Source organism: Hylobates moloch, unplaced genomic scaffold, assembly GCF_009828535.3.
Source record: "Hylobates moloch isolate HMO894 unplaced genomic scaffold, HMol_V3 SCAFFOLD_14, whole genome shotgun sequence".
In the NCBI taxonomy this organism is placed as follows: Eukaryota; Metazoa; Chordata; class Mammalia; order Primates; family Hylobatidae; genus Hylobates; species Hylobates moloch.
Genome location: NW_026652289.1, coordinates 9130860 through 9148129, shown reverse-complemented (window position 1 = coordinate 9148129; position 17270 = coordinate 9130860). Strand labels below are relative to the sequence as shown.

The 17270-nt window shown below is 48.3% G+C and overlaps 1 protein-coding gene and 1 pseudogene across 2 annotated transcripts in view; both read right to left on the bottom strand.

The window, feature by feature from the left end:
- HLCS (holocarboxylase synthetase) overlaps positions 1 to 16143 on the bottom strand; it is a 241208-nt gene extending 225065 nt beyond the window's left edge. Inside the window, exon 1 of one of the 2 annotated variants that reach the window (XM_032176144.2) lies at positions 15962 to 16143. Coding sequence is in view for 1 of the 2 variants with exons in the window: in XM_032176141.2 (XP_032032032.1) it covers positions 5214 to 5525 (312 nt within the window). In the remaining variant the exon portion in view is untranslated. Of the gene's footprint in view, positions 1 to 5213; positions 5763 to 15961 lie in introns of those variants that run through there. The other variant, XM_032176141.2, reaches the window with a different exon arrangement.
- LOC116482571 (small ribosomal subunit protein uS5-like) lies at positions 10728 to 12213 on the bottom strand (annotated as a pseudogene).
- Positions 16144 to 17270: the final 1127 nt, after the last annotated feature.

Here is a 17270-nt window from a genome sequence, read left to right as displayed (position 1 = left end):
CTCGATGATTCCCAGTGCCCGTCCCGTTTCCCATGGCTCTGCCTCATCCAGCACACTCTGCAGTTGACTGTCTAAAGCTCAGCGCTGATCCCATCACTCCTGCTTCTCAAACTCCTGCAGTGCCTGCCCCCACCCCAGAAAGTGCAGGCAGTCTTGCCTGGCATTCAAGACCTTCCATTGAGCCTAAGCAACATAGTGAGACCCCATCTCTACAAAAAATTTAAAAATTAGCCAGGCATGGTAGCACGTGCCTATAGCCCCAGCTACTTAGGAGGCTGAGGCCGGAGAACTGCTGGAGCCCAGGAGTTCCAGGATGTAGTGATCCATGTTCATACCACTGCACTCCAGCCTGGGCAACAGAACAAGACCCCATCTCTAAAAAGAAAAGAAAAAGACCTTCCACTGGACCCACCTAATCCGGTATCCCTCCTTGCCAGCCATTCACTTATTCCACAATCATTCTGCACCTCCTGCACACGAGGTGCTATGCCAATTACTGGATACATTTAATCCCTCAAACTCTGCAGGGTGGCCATTATTGTCCCCATCTTGCAAAGGAAGAAACTGAATTTTAGAACAGTTGAATTTTAGAACTTGAGCTCCCATAATTAGGTGGGGAAACTGATGTTTGAATTTGTGTCCTTTTGGCCCCAAAGTCTTTCTCTGGATAAACTAGGCAACCAAAAGCAAAGAATGCTCTATACCTGACAAACATAGAAATGAAACTCAAGATCCAAGATGCAAGAGTGGCAGAAGGTTCAAGGTGCACCACTGCCAGCCCTGACAGCCTTTGTATCCAGGTCAGTCGAACAGGCCGGGATTGTCCCCAACTTGGACACATCTAAAAAGCTGCAGGTGGGATGTCATCAAAATCACCTGGGAAAACAACCAGCTCAAAACAGAGGCATGATCCAAAAGACAAAGAGGTTGTGATACCCTTTCTGTACAATAGCTGACTATCAGTAAGTCATTACTGTTTTAAGGGAGTCAAAAAAAAAAAAAAACAGAAAAATACAAAAGTTAGCTGGGCGTGGTGGTGTGCACCTGCAATCCCAGCTACTCGGGAGGCTGAGGCAGGAGAATCACTTGAACCTGGGAGGCGGAGGTTGCGGTGATCCAAGATTGCATCACTGCACTCCAGCCTGGGCAACAGAGCCAGACTCTGTCTCAAAAAATAAATAGCAATAATAATAATAATGTTGCACCAATGTTTTGGTAAATCCATGGTTGTGTTAAGATGTTAGCATTAGAGGAAGCTGGGTGAAGGTTCAAAGAACTCTGTACTATTTCTCTTTTGTAAGCCTAAAATTATTTCAAAATAATAGGTGATAAAAATTAGAAGGTGACATTCCACTTAATTTCATCAGCACTCCTTTTTTCCCCTCTTCCTAACCAGCCATGTGATCTTAAGCAAATTATTTCATCTCTCTAGGTCACAGTTTTTCAACTACTTAGGAAAAAAAAGAGGGATACAAGTCAGATCATCTCTAACTTCCCCTCAATCTCTCAAATTCTGTGGTCCCCATACATTTACAGTATGATGCAATCTACAAACATTTGATATTGGTGCTCTCTTATTCACCTTCATATCCCTGGTATTTAGCATTGTGCCTATACATAGTAGGTGCTCACTGAAAGTTTTTGAAACTACCTCAAAAACTGAGGTTCATACCTCAGTTTGTAAAGTGAGGTAGAACTGTTAGCTCTTTTACCTAGTTGACCGCTAGAGAGCGAAGCGGTCACAAAATTTTTCTCTGTTAAAAGCAAATTTATCTTCATCCAGCAGAGGGGAGTGGTCCTTTATATTTCAGGCATGTAAAAATCAGGTCCTGGTTGGGGGAAGGGAGACATCTGTGAGCAGTTTCCTGCCTATCAGACAGGCCCTCCAGAGGGGTGATCAGTACCATAAGCTTCCAGGTAAGCACACGGGGCCACTGCCCCCACCCTCCAAAACACCCTCAAAAGTCTAAACCACCTCAATGGATGGGAGATTGCTCTGCAAATGGGGGAACCCCACTCCTAATATGTTCATCATTGTCTTCCTAACGATCGTGACTCATTTCTTGAACAAATGTTTCACTTTTAAAGGGTTTGCACAGAGGCAGCTTTAAGAGGTCAAATAAATGAATGTGGAAGGAAATTAAAACTTTTACAACCACATGAAAAAGGCATTAGCCAGTCATCCTGCCCAGCAGCCCAATATTGAGCCTGTGTGAGTTGCCGTTTGTGTAGTGAAGCAATAGAGGCCATGGTCTGGACTCAGAAACCCTGGGTTCAAATACTGCCTCTGACCCCCCAACTCCTCAACAAAATGCACACATTCAGTGCCCATGTGACCAGGGCAAATGCCTCTCTTTCCACACACCAATGCAGGAATAATAATAGCATCCACCTGGTGTGGGTAGGCGGGTTCAGAGAGAACAGCCACACAGGGCTAAGAGTGCAGACTATTGTGACCAAGCAACTCCCCACCTGGACGGGGTGAACAGGAAGGGAACAGAAGGGCAAGGCGCCTTCACTTCATCCTCATGAGCGCTCTTCGTAGGGAAACTATTACACAAAGTTGGGGTGGGGAGTTCCTTCCCAGTAAATCGAGTTGCCTTTTTCAGCCACGGAAAAGCCCATCTGCCTGAATTTTCCTCAACTGGTCAATCATGGTGCCAGAAGTCCCAACCACTTGAACTGCTCCTTCAAGTTAAGTCACTTTATCTAGCAACTGTGTTAAACAAGTCAGTTTCCAAGTCCTGAGCTGCTGCTTTTATCATCCCATTAATTTAGAAAACTAAGAATAGGGGCCAAACGCGGTGGCTCACGCCTGTAATCCCAGCACTTTGGGAGATCGAGGTGGGTGGATCACCTGAGGTCAGGAGTTCGAGACCAGCCTGGCCAACATGGTGAAACCCCATCTCTACTAAAAATACAAAAATTAGCCAGGCATGGTGGTGCGCATGTAGTCCCAGCTGCTCAGGAGGTTGAGGCAAGAGAATCACTTGAATCTAGGAGACAGAGGTTGCAGTGAGCCGAGATTGTGCCACTGCACTCCAGCCTGGGCGACAGAGCAAGACTCCCACCTCAAACAAAAAAAAAAAAGAAAATTAAGAGTAGGACCCCACAGTGTGGGAAGGAGGCTGGAAGCGTCCTGATTAAACTGCAGCCTGAGGACTGCTGGGTGGGATCCTGTAGAGCACACTGAGCCCTGAGAAGGGGGCAAGAAGGGCCCCAGGGTGCAAGGCCAGAGACTAGCTGGGGCAGAGAAGAGTGCAAAGCTGCCAGGACTGAAGGGTCGGGAGAGCCTTAAAGAGAACCTGAAACAGACGCCCTGGGAGTGTACGTGTCACCCAGCAAAGCACAGGAAGAGAACTGTTCAACAGCGGACTCAGCTGGGAACTCCAGACACTGCAGCAAAACCAGCACAGATGCATTCTCTCCTGTGGCTAAAAGCTCCATGAAAGGGGCCAGTGAGTCACATGACAACCGAATTTCTCCTCTGCCAACCTGAACATATTCTGGGACTGAGACTTCCATACTTAGGGAAAGCCAATCCCACTGCTTAAAAGAAAAAAAACTGGCTGGGCACGGTGGCTCACGCCTGTAATCCCAGCACTTTGGGAGGCCGAGGCGGGTGGATCAAGAGGTCAGGAGATCAAGACCATCCTGGCTAACACAGTGAAACCCCGTCTCTACTAAAAATACAAAAAAAAAAATTAGCTGGGCGTGGTGGCGGGTGCCTGTAGTCCCGCTACTGGGAGGCTGAGGCAGGAGAATAGAGTGAACTCAGGAGGCGGAGCTTGCAGTGAGCCGAGATCGCGCCACTGCCTTCCAGCCTGGGCGACAGAGCAAGACTCAGTCTAAAAACAAAAAACAAAAAACTACCTATTATCAACCCTTGATGCTATAAATTTAATGGAGCTGGAAATAAATTCCCTGGAAAGACTCCGGTGGGAGAAGGGGGGCATTACCTTCATCCCTTTACATTCTCTAGCCATCGGAACTAGCTCCTTTGTTTTCACTGAATTTATGTTTCTATAGAGGCACCCAGGATTGAGTCTCCTATGGGGGGTCCCATGAAGCTGCCATGCCCCTCTGTTGATACGCCTTGCTTTGCAGGTCAATTTATGATTTTTAAAATGGTTTTATACAAACCACATGTTTAGCCCAAATGCACTGCAGGTAGCTTGTGATAAAACAGCAATACGGACCAGGCACAGTGGCTCACACTTATAATGCCAGCACTTTCAGAGGCCAAAGCAGAAGGATCACTTGAGGCCAGGGGTTTGAGACCAGTCTTCGCAACACAGGGAGACTCCATCTCTACAGAAAATTAAAAATTAGCCAGGCGGCCAGGTGTGGTGGCTCACGCCTGTAATCCTAACACTTTGGGAGGCAAAGGCGGGCAGATCACTTGAACTCAAGTTCAAGACCAGCCTGGGCAACATGGTGAAACCACATCTCTACAAAAATAAAGAAAATTAGCCAGGCATGGTGGTGTGTGCCTGTAGTTCCAGCTACTCCTGGGGAGGTCGAGGCTGCAGTGAGCCGCGATCATGCCACTTGCTCTGTCGCCCAGGCTTGAGTACAAGCGCCCTCTCAAAAAAAAAAAAAAAAAAAGCTGGGTGTGGTGGCCTGCACTCCTGTGGTCCCAGATACTCAGAGGCTGAAAAGGGAGGATTGCTTGAGCCCAGGAGTTCAAGGCTGCAGTGAGCTGTGATCACATCAATGCACTCCATCCAGCCTGAGCACAGAGTGAGACCCTGACTATATTTGAAAAAAAAAAAAAAAAAAATAGGAAGAAACAACCCAACCACAGGGCTAGTATGTTACTGGGTTATAAAATGATAAAGCCCTAAACAGAGAATTAGCCTGTTTCCAGAAGAGGCCAAGAACAGATGATAGGGCTGAACCGAACTCCTGCCTGTACAGCTCGTTTTCTACAAGATTCCAGCCCTGGAAGATGATGGCATCTAGCCCCCATTGAAGCACCTTGAACAAGAAAAACGCCGAGTCCGAGGAGCCAGGCCTTGAACACACGATTCCTGTCTATAAATAACTCCCCCTGGGGAATAAAAAGCAGGATCCAAGGCAGGAAACCCGAGCCGCGCAATCTGGTAAGTTCTTAGGAAACCCACTCACGGGCTTGAGTCCCCCGTGGGAGCGGCGACTTCGTCACCTGGACACCGGAGTCCCCAGAGCCCCGGGCGGCCGCGCGTTCCTACCTGCAGGCCTGATACCGGCCGCGGAGCGCTCCTGGCCCCGCACCTGCCCGGCTCTGAGACCGCTGAAACGCACCCAGTGGGGTGAAGGCGTAGTCGCCAAGGACAGCGCAGATGGCAGTGGAGGCGTGGGAGCCGGAACCGACCGTGGGAAAGGGCCAGGTCGAGACGCCCCTGGCGCAGCCCCAAATCCTGCCCGCGCCAGCCCCGCTCAGGCCGCGCCCCTGCCACCTCTGGCCACGCGGGCTGGGACGTCTGGCTCCTGCAGAGCGCGCTTCCCGCTGCCCTCCTCCACTGGCTGCTCAGGCCCTGCATCGCCAGCGCGGCATCCGCGGGGGATCCCTACCTGTCCTTTAGGGCTCGTCTCATAGGTCAAACGTCACCTCCCAGGGAGGTATGGCCTGCCCCCTAGCCAGGTGGGCCCCTTCCACGCTTGCCTGCAACACCACCCACCCACCTTGATAACTGCTTGTAAAAGTTGTACTGCTTTCCCCCTTGAGACTGCAAACCTTCAAGGGCAGGAAATGGGTCTGTTTTCCTGGCAAAATAATGAAGTTGGCTTAAGGTTTTGCTGAATAAAATGAGTGACAGACAAAAGTAGCCAAATTTGGCACTCCTGATGGGTTATCTGGTGAAGGAGGTGCAGTGTATGGGCTTAACTAGTTATTCTGGATTTCTTTCCTCATGTTAATCCTCCCTAATTCTGATGAGGAACTGAGAGCTGAATCGATTAATCTATTAACTCTTAACCTTCCTTTTTTTTTTTTTTTTTTGAGACGGAGTCTCACTCTGTCACCCAGCCTGGAGTGCAGTGGCGCGATCTCGGCTCACTATAACCTCCGCCTCCCAGGTTCAAGCGATTCTCCTGCCTCAGCCTCCTAAGTATTGGGATTACAGGCGCCCGCCACCATGCCCAGGTAATTTTTGTATTTTTAGTAGAGACGGTGTTTCACCATGTTGGCCAGGCTAGTCTCAAACTCCTGACCTCAGGTGATCCACCTGCCTCAGCCTCCCAAAGTGCTGGGGTTACAGGTGTAAGCCACTGCGTCCGGCCTTAACCTTCCTTTTCTAAGGGCACTACCAGACTTCTCCTGCTACCCTAAGGATGGAGTCCTAATTCTGCCATCGGAACCCTGAATGCTTCACTTTCAGCACAACAATTTCAAGCAAAGACTTGCAGCCTCTCCTTCTTGGTCTAGGGGAATGGGGGATTCTTTAATCTGTGGTAGGACATACATGATGTTAATTAGAATACTCTCTCCCAAAGAGGAGGAAATAAATAGGAAAATGAATCAAGTCTGATGCCCGGGAAGTGTTTACAGATGTTGTGCATAATTGCCCCACCACAAAGAAAATTTCAAATGAGACATCCTATCACTGCCGGGATTTCTCATAAAACAAGAGCTGATAGGCTGGGCGCGGTGGCTCATGCCTGTAATCCCAGCACTTTGGGAGGCCGAGGTGGGCGGATCACGAGGTCAGGAGATCAAGACCATCCTGGCTAACATGGTGAAACCCTGTCTCTACTAAAAATATTTTTAAAAATTAGCCAGGCATGGTGGTGGGCGCCTGTAGTCCCAGCTACTTGGGAGGCTGAGGCAGGAAAATGGCATGAACCCGGGAGGCAGAGCTTGCAGTGAGCCGAGATCGCACCACTGCACTCCAGCCTGGGTGACAGAGCAAGACTCTGTGTCAAAAAAAAACAAAAACAAAAAAAAGAGCTGAGGCCAGGTATGGTTTTTTGTTTGCTTTTTTTTTTTTTTGCTTTATAAGAATATTATTCAATAAGTAGATTTCCAAGCCTTGCATTCTTTCTGTTCAATGTTTCTAAGATTCACACATATAATTTTGCAAAGCTGCATTTTATTCATGTTCACTGCTATCTAATATTCTATTTGTGATCATATCCTACTTTGTTTAGCCATTCTTCTGGGGATCAACATGGGGTTATCTCCAGTTTGTTTCCTCTAACAAGTAATACTGTTCTGAACATCCACTCACTTGTCTCCTGGAGCCCCTGGGCAAGCATTTCTCTGGGTGTGGACCCATTACTACACCAGGCATACGCCCAGCAAGCTAATTAATGTGCAGAATTAAGAGATGACGCTAAACTGTTTTCCAAAGCAGTTATACCAATGTACACTCCCATTAAAAGTGACTTTTGTTTTTGACTCAGTATTTTTCAGGTCAAACACATTTTCCTTTCAATTTTAGATTTATACTGATTTTCACAAACTGTCTTGGAGAATTATGAGGTCCTCAAACACAAAGCTTCATATTGTGGTTCTTAGTCAAGAAAATCTTCTAGAGGCAATGATCCAGCTAATTACAGATCCCCTATTGTCCAAGTCTAAATTTAGGCATTGTAGCTGGGATTAGACCCATGAATCCTAGGACAATGCCAGGGGTGTCATTAACTTAAAAAATCTGGCAGGCCAAGTGCAGTGGATCACGCCTGTAATCCTAGCACTTTGGGAGACCGAGGCAGGTGGATCACGAGGTCAGGAGTTGAAGACCAGCCTGGCCAAGATGGTGAAACCCCATCTCTACTAAAAATACAAAAATTAGCTGGCCATGGTGGCACACACCTGTAATCCCAGCTACTCAAGAGGCTGGGGCAGAGAATTGCTTAAACCCAGAAGGCGGAGATTGCAGTGAGCCGAGATTGCGCCAATGCACTACAGCCTGGGCGACACAGCAAGACTCCGTCTAAAAAAAAAAAAAAAAAAACAAAACAAACTCTGGCGTAAGCATGGTGTGGAGAGTGTCTGCAGTAATATGAGAATCCTGTGCACAACAGCATAAGCAGCTGCCTTCAGAATCTACCGCTCTCACCTCCCACGGTCCGTACAACCTCTTATTTTCTTCTTTTTTAATGTTTATTTATTTATTTATTTATTGAGACAGAGTCTCACTCTGTCACCCAAGCTGGAGTGCAGAAGCATGATCTTGGCTCACTGCAACCCCCGCCTCCTGGGTTCAAGTGATTCTCCTGCCTCAGCCTCCGAAGTAGCTGGGACTACAGGTGCCCACCACCACGCCCAGCTAATTTTTGTATTTTTAGTAGACATGGGGTTTCACTATGTTGGCCAGGCTGGTCTCGAACCCCTGACCTCAAGTGACCCGCCCACCTCGGCCTCCCAAAGTGCTACGATTACAGGCAGGAGCCACCGCGCCCAGCCTGTGAAGGCTTTAATAGCAACAATCCTTATAAAAATGATTTTTTTAGCCGGGCGCAGTGGCTTACGACTGTAATCCCAACACTTTGGGAGGCTGAGGCGGGCGGATCACAAGGTCAGGAGATCGAGACCATCCTGGTTAACATGGTGAAACCCAGTCTCTACTAAAAATACAAAAACTTAGCCGGGTGTGGTGGCAGGCGCCTGTAGTCCCAACTACTCAAGAGGCTGAGGCAGGAGAATGGCATGAACCTGGGAGGCAGAGCTTGCAGTGAGACGAGATGGTGCCACTGCACTCAAGCCTGGGTGACAGAGCAAGACTCCGTCTCAAAAAAAAAAAAAAAAAATTTTTTTTTTTAAGACAGGGTATATCACAGGCTGGAGTGCAGTGGTGCTATCATAGCTCACTGTAGCCTCAAACTTCTGTGCTCAACTGACCCTCCTGCCTCAGCCTCCCAAGTAGCTGATACTATAGGCACAAACCACCATTGCCAGCTAATTATTTTTGTATTTTTTATAGAGATGGGTTCTTGCTATGTTGCCCAGGCTGGTCTCGAACTCCTGGCCTCAAACGATCTAACCACCTTTGCCTCACAAAGCCCTAGGATCATACACATAAGCCACCACACCTGGCCAAGAATTATTTTTTTAATTGGAAAATTTTAAATGTTCAATAAGGAACATATTAAGCAAATTGTGGTAGAGTAGTCCCCCCTTATCCACAAGGGGTATGTTCCAAGACCCCCAGTGGATGCCCGAAACACAGACAGTACTGAACCCTATATATATTTTTTCCTATTACTTACCTATGACAAAGTTTATACATTAGGCACAATAACAAATTAACAACTAATAATAAAATAGGGTAATTAATAATAAAATTAAATAAAGTAAGGATGACTAGAACACAAGCACTGTGATACCACAACAGTCGATCTGATCACCAAGAGAGCTACTAAGTGACAAATGGGAGAATCTGTTGGACAAAGAGATGATTCGTGTCCCAGGTGAGACAGAACAGGAAGGTGTGACATTTCATCATGCTGTTCTGAACCACACACAATTTAAAACTCATGAATTATGTTCTCACTTCTAAGTGGGAGCTCAGTAATGTGTACATGTGGACACAGAGAGTGGAATAACAGGCATTGGAGGCTCAGAAGGGTGGGAGGGGTGAACAATGAGAAATTACTTGGTACAGTGTACACAATCAGGGGTGATGGCTGCACTCAAAATCCAGACTTCACCACTTCCCAATATACCCATGTAACAAAACAGGGGCACTTGTACCCTCTAAATCTATCAAAATTAAATAAACAAATCTTATGAGATGTTCTGGAATGTTCCATTTTATATTTTCTTTGTTTTTTTTAATTTAGTATTTTCAAACTGCAGTTGGCCACAGATAACTGAAACCTTGGAAAGCAACAGCACAGCTAAGGGGGGAATTACTGTATATCCACTCAGTGGTACAAAGTATAACTTTCTTTCCAGAACCATTTGAGATTAAATTGCAGAAACCATGACCCTTCACCCTAGTACTTCAAGCTGTATTTCCTAAGAACATTTCTGCAACATAACCACACTGCAACGATCAGATGCAGAAAATCTGACACTGCAATATTCAGATTCAGATATCAGCATCCATCCAATGCTAATAACTACTATTCACATTTAGTCAATTGTCCCAAATAACATTCTTGCTAGCAATATCATTTTTCCTAATTCAAGGACACACATGTCATTTAGCTATCATGTCTCTTTATTCCCTTTTAATCTGGAACAGTTCCTTAGTCTTTCATGACCTTGACATCTGTTAAAAGTCAGCCCCGGCTGGGCCCGGTGGCTCAAGCCTGTAATCCCAGCACTTTGGGAGGCCAAGGCAGGTGGATCACTTGAGGTCAGGAGTTTGAGATCATCCTGGCCAACACGGTGAAACCCTGTCTCTACTAAAAATACAAAAATTGGCTGGGCACGGTGGCTCAGGCCTGTAATCCCAGCACTTTGGGAGGCCGAGGCGGGCAGATCACGAGATCAAGAGATCGAGAGATCAAGAGATCGAGACCATCCTGGCCAACGTAGTAAAACCCCATCTCTACTAAAAATACAAAAATTAGCTGGGCGTGGTAGTGCGCACCCGTAGTCCCAGCTACTCAGGAGGCTGAGGCAGGAGAATCGCTTGAACCTGGGAGGCGGAGGTTGCAGTGAGCCAAGATCGGGCCACTGCACTCCAGCCTGGGCGACAGAGGGAGACTTGGTCTTGGAAAAAAAAAAAAAAGTTAGCCCCATTTTTTTTTTTTCACGCTTAATTCACTTTATTTTTTTTTCTATAAAAACCCTATGTTGTAGCCACAGCTGGAGCCTGGGTCTGCTGCACGGAGACTCTGGTGTGGGTCTTGACAAGGTGGTCAGTGAATTCCTGATAGGGAGACTTGGTAAATACAGTCTCCTTCCAGAGGTTGGGGGTCAGGTAGCTGTAGGTCTTAGAAATGGCATCAAAGGTGGCCTTGGCCAAGTTGCCCAGGGTGGCAGTGCAGCCCCGGGCTGAGGTGTAGCAGTCATCGATACCAGCCATCATGAGCAGCTTCTTAGGCACAGGTGCAGAGACAATGCCAGTGCCCCTGGGTGCAGGGATGAGGCGCACCAGCACAGAGCCGCAGCAGCCTGTCACCTTGCAAGGGACGGTGTGGGGCTTGCCGATCTTGTTCCCCCAGTAGCCTCTGCGCATGGGGACAATGGAGAGCTTGGCCAGGATGATGGCCCCACGGATGGCGGTGGCCACCTCTTTGGAGCACTTAACACCCAGACCGACGTGGCCATTGTAGTCCCCAATAGCAACAAACGCCTTGAACCTGGTGCGCTGGCCGGCACGGGTCTGCTTCTGCACTGGCATAATCTTCAAAACCTCATCCTTGAGAGAGGCCCCCAGGAAAAAGTCAACGATCTCTGATTCCTTAATGGGCAGGGAGAAGAGATAGATCTCCTCCAGGGACTTGATCTTCATGTCCTTGACCAAGCGGCCCAACTTGGTGACAGGCATCCACTCCTTATCCTCGGCCTTGCCTCCGCAAGCTCCGCGGCCTCAGCCCTGGCCCCGTCCACGGCCACGACCCCGGCCCCGGATGCCACTGCCGAAACCTCCACGGAAGCCACCACGGTTCCCCAACCCAGGGCCACCAGGGCCTCCGGGCCCCCCCGCTGCACCGGCATCATCCGCCATTTGGTGTTTTCTCGGAAAAGAAGCAGTTAGCCCCATTATATTGCAGCTGGTCCCTCAATTTATGTTTGTCTAATGTTTCCTAAATCCAATTCAGGTTATGCATTTTTGGGATAGGATGTCAGTTCAAATTGGTGACACTGACTTTGTTCACATGGTTAAGGTGGCTTCCAGAAGAACCACTGTAAAGGTTCCTTGTATATATTTGTAATTCATACGTAATCTGTGGAGCGGGGCTTTGGCATCTTATTCCCCAATGCTATGGTTTGAATGTATTCCCCAAGTGCATGTGTTGGAAATGTAATCCCCAGTGCAACAGTGCGGAGAGGTGGGTGATTAGGTCATAAAGGCTCTGCTGTTATTGTGGGAGTGGGCTCCTGATAAAGGGATGAGTTTGGCCCCTTCCTTTCTCTTTCCTTTGCCCACCCTCTTGCCCTTCTGCTTTCCACCATGAGATGATGCAGCCAGAAGGCCCTCACCAGATGTGGCTCCTCAATCTTGGACTTCCCAGCCTCCAGAACCGTAAGGCAAATAAATTTCTGTTCATTATAAATTACCCAGTCTCAGGTATTCTGTTACAGAAGCATAAAACAGACCAAGACACCCAGTAAGCGCCCACCTGAATCAGTCATGACTGTGTTAGTTGCAACATGGTAGCTTTTTGTTTGTTTTTTTGTTTTTTGAGATGGAGTTTCGCTCGTTGCCCAGGCTGGAGTGCAATGGCGCGATCTCAGCTCACCGCAACCTCCACCTCCCGGGTTCAAGTCATTCTCCTGCCTCAGCCTCCTGAGTAGCTGGGATTACAGGCATGCACCACCACGCCCAGCTAATTTTGTATTTTTAGTAGAGACAGGGTTTCTCCATGTTGGTCAGGCTCAGGTGATCCACACGCCTTGGCCTCCCAAAGTGCTGGGATTACAGGCGTGAGCCACCACACCCAGCCTACAATGTGGTAACTTTTTCTGTATGATTAGTCAAATGCAGTAGTGAGAAGGGAGAAAAGAACAGAACAAAGAGTTCAATCTGTAACTGACTATGAACAATTGAGATAACTCGCTACCTTCAGACTAGCCAACTTTTCCAATTCTGTTGTTCCTTCAGCAATCATTAGCTGGCATTCTCCTCTTCCACCTCTGTTAATGTATTTGTTGCTAAGTTTATTTGCTTTTTAGTACTACTCTGGACTCATGGATTCTCTTTTATTCAATGTGATAATTCATTATTGCCATTATTAATTTTGATATTCAAATTGTTCCAGGTTTGGCCACTGGAGCCCCATCAAGCTGACCCCTGTGTCCTTCTGACCTGTCTCTATTATTCTTTGAGCACCTCCTTGTGTTTTGAACAAGCTGCTCCTGACTCATCGCAGACCTTCCCTCCCCTTCCCACAATGAGCCATTTCTCCCAGGAGCTCTGGCTCCTTTTAATGGACAGTGGTATTTAGAAAACAAGATATGGGCATCAGGAATGCTCATTGCTACTTGGGTGGCCCTGCTCCCCAGCTCTCTCAGCAGACAGATCTTAGAAATAAACTCTTAAGTCAAAATGAAAAGTAGGCCAGGCGCGGTGGCTCACACCTGTAATCCCAGCACTTTGTGAGGCTGAGGTGGGCGGATCACTTGAGGCCAGGAGTTCAAGACCAGCATGGCTAGCATGGTGAAACCCTGTCTCTACTAAAAATACAAAAATTAGCCAGGTGTGGTGATGTGTGCCTGTAATCCCAGCTACTCAGGAGGCTGAGGCAGGAGAATTGTCTGAACCTGGGAGGCAGAGGTTGCAGTGAGCCGAGATCACACCACTGCACTCCAGCCTGGGTGACAGTGCGAGACTCTGTCTCCAAAAAAAACGAAAAGTTAAGTGTTATCCACCAAGTTTCCAAGTTTCTTCACTATAACGGTTCCTTTTTTATCTTCGTAATTAATAAGTAATCTGTGGAATCTCTCATTCCAATTCATGAAGATCTTCTTTGCCTCCCTTCACTCCATATTTTTATTTTTCTTCTCTCATAGTGAGGATCCCAGCTCCCAAGAATATCATTATATTTACTTATTTGCTTAATCCTACAATACACAGAAAATATTTTCAGAATTGCTATACCAGATCACTACCAACTAAGTGCAAAATTTCTTTGTAGTTTTGTTTACACACAGGTGTATAGTCAAAGAGCTGTGTTCAAAGTTGAGTTTGCATTTCTATGGTTAATTTACTATGCAGTTTAGCTCATTTGTTCACCTCTGTTCGTATTCAATTTTAGGTTTCTTTTCCCCCATCTTATGTTGATTTAGTTTTACTTTTTAAATACTAAAACATTAACATGCTTTGAAAAGTCAAAACTGCCCCCAAAAAAGGTATTCCTGGATATGTGTCATTTCCTCTTAGACTTTCACCCCATTCTCATCCACCCACTGCAAGTAGCCAATTTATTAGTTTCTAGTTTTTTCTTCCTAGGTTTCTTTTTTCCCTTTTCTTTCTCTTTTTCTTTCCCAAAATAAGGAGATACTTGAATGTTTCACACAAAAAGTAGCCTAATACAGTACTCTCTGTTTAACTTTTGTTCACTTCCTAGTACTGTATACCCTAGAAATCACTCCACATCAGTTCAGAGACCTTCCTCACTGTTTAATTTTAAGTGCATTGTGTGGATGTACCAGGGTTTATTCACCCAATTGCCTATCTATTGGCACTGAAGTTGTTTCCAAAATTTTGCCATTGCAAACAATGCTGCAATGAGTGACCCTGTACATATATACACTTTTATACTGGTGTAGGCGTTTCTCCAGAGTAAATTCCTACCTGTAGAATTGCCGGGTCAAGGGGTAAATGCATATGTAGTTTCGTTAAACAATACTAAATGTTCCTCTCTAGGAGTTGGACCATCTTGCATTCCCACCAGCAATGTATGAGAGCATCTGTTACCCCACAGCCTGTCCTGTTGCTTTACACTTAGCAACTGGATCAGTTAGAACCGTGATGGTATCTCAGAGTACCCTGCATTTCTCCTCCTATGGGAGAAACGGAACATCTTTTCACTGAAGGGCCAGTTTTATGTCATTTTTGTGCAGATTGTCAGTTCATGTCTTTTGCCTATTTGGTCTTTGGTTCCCTCAATGTTTGAGTTATTTACGTACTTGGGATCTCAACCCTTTATCTGTGATAGATGTTGCAAATATTTTTTCCCAGTTTGCCATCTGTCTTTAATTAATGGTAGGGGATTTTTTTTCTTTTTTATTTTATTTTTTTGAGAGAGGGTCTCACTCCCTCACCCAGGCTGGAGTGCAGAGCCACCATCTCTGCTGACAGCAAGCTCTGCCTCCCTGGCTAAAGCGATCCTCCCACCTCAGCCTCCGGAGTAGCTGAAACGAACTTTTCTTATTTTTTGCAGAGGGGTTTTCGCCATGTTGGCCCGGCTGGTCTCCAACTCCTGGACTCAAGAGATTCTCCCACCTAGGCCTCCCAATGTGCTGGGATTACAGGCGTGAGCCACAGCATCTGGCCCATCTTTTTTTTTTTTTTTTTTTTAAATGATACGGAGTTTCGCTCTTGTCGTCCAGGCTGGAGGGCAGTGGTGCAATCTCAGCTCACTGCAACCTCCACCTCCCGAGTTCAAGTGATTCTCCTGCCTCAGCCTCCCGAGTAGCTGGGATTACAGGAGCACCACCAGGAGCACGACCGACTAATTTTTGTTATTTTTAGTAGAGACACGGTTTCACCATGTTGCCCAGCTGGTCTCGAACTCCCGACCTCAAGTGATCTGCCTGCCTCGGCCTCGCAAAGTGCTGAGATTACAGGCGTGAACCACCGCGCCCGGCCCCAGCTTCCGTTTTTTAATGTTATTATGTATCAATCTTTTTTTTCATGGCACGTAGGCGCTGGGTCATTAGGAAGCCTTTCCCCACACGCAGGTCCTAGTCACCCGTGCTTTCTAGCGGCGGGTAGGTCCTGCGGCTCTGCCCCTAACATGGGCGTGGGGCATGCGGCCAGGGGCCCGTGGGAGGGGAACAGGGCGCGCGAACCCAGGCTCTCAGGCCGCGTCGCCGCGCATGCGCACTAACAGCCGGGCCGAGCCAGCCCGGGTCCCGCAGAGAAGAACGCCAGCAGCGCGCGGAGGCCGCGCTGCCCCGGGCCGCGAGGTCCCTAAGGCTGCCCCACCGGAAGCCCCGCCCCCTTCTGGCAGCTGGAGGCGGCTTTCCGGCCGTCCCGGCTGCAGCCCAGCGGCCTCGACTCAGGAGACGGCTGTTCCCCGGTAGGGGCCCGGGGTGGACTGCCCGACCCTCGCCCGGCCCCAGCACGCCCCCGGCGAGCGCCCACCCCCTGCCCTGGCCCGCAGCGCCCCGGCCCGCAGCACCCCGACTTACTTCTGAGGCCGAGACGCGGCCGCTCCTGCGCCGGGTGGTGGCCCGCGAATCCCTGCCGCGCCGCGCTGCGCCCCCTTGCTGCCCGCCTGGTGGTGCAACCGGGCTCTCTGCGCAGGGCCGCGGGGCCGCCCGGCCTCCTCCTGCCCTGGCCGCGGTGCCGCGCGCTCGGGAACGCGGGCCTTTCGCCGTTAGCCAGCTTCTGCCTCTCGGCCACCCGTCCTCTCTCGCCCACGCTGCCTGGGAGACGCGCTTCTGCCGCCTTCTTGCGGCGCTCGCTCCAGCCTCGCCCACTCCTGCGGCCTTACAGGGCCGAACCTCACCCTGCTCTGCGGAAGGCAGGCCTACACCTTCCCTCTGCGCCTTCTTCCCTGACCGGCACCAAACACCGCGTTGCCCTTTCCAGCATCGACGACCTATTCCCCAGTTCTCTGACACCAGCTGAATTAGCGCGAAACTACTGGTTAACGGATTAGCGCAGGGAGACTGCCCTCCCTTCGCCACCCACAAGCGGGGTGCCCAGAATGCCCACATTTCTACCCTGCCCACTAGAAACTGAGGGATTGCCACAGCTCCCCTGAGGTTCAGCAATTCCCTGGGACGACACAGAACTCAGGGAGACACTTTACTGTTAGAAGATTATTGTAAAGAACACAACTCGGGAACAGCCAAGTGCAAGAGATGCGCAGCACGGGGGGTGAAGGGCGGGAGTGCTGCCCTCACAGCACCTCTGTGTGCCCACCTGCCTGGAAGCTCTCCGAACCCTGTTTAAGAGATTTTTATCCAGGTTTCATTATGTCATTGGCCATTAGTTATTGAATTCAACCTACAGCCCCTTTCCCTTCCCGCAAGAGGAGTAGGGACATGCTGGGGCTGAATGAAAGTTACAACCCTCTGATCACATGGTGTGTTGCACCAGCCCCACCCTGAATCCATCCTAGAGCCCACAAATAGCCATCTCATTAACATAAACTGTGATTTGATTAAAGGAGTCATTATGAATAACAAAAGCACTCCTATTGCCTAGGAAGTTCCAAGGGGTTTAGGAGTTCTGTGTCAGAACTGGGGACAAAGACCAAATAGATTTTTTATACCAAACTCCCTAAACCAATAACCCAGTTTAATCGTGAGAAAAACATCAGACAAATCCCAGCAGAGGGACGTCGTACAAAATAGCCAACCTAAAATCGGTCAAGGTTGTGAATGTTGTCAGAATCAAAATGGAGTCATTTGTGTTGAAAGAGAGAAAAAAAATGACAAATAGAGCTGGGGAAAGCCATGAAGAGGATTCTTGTTCCTAAATGCGTGATGT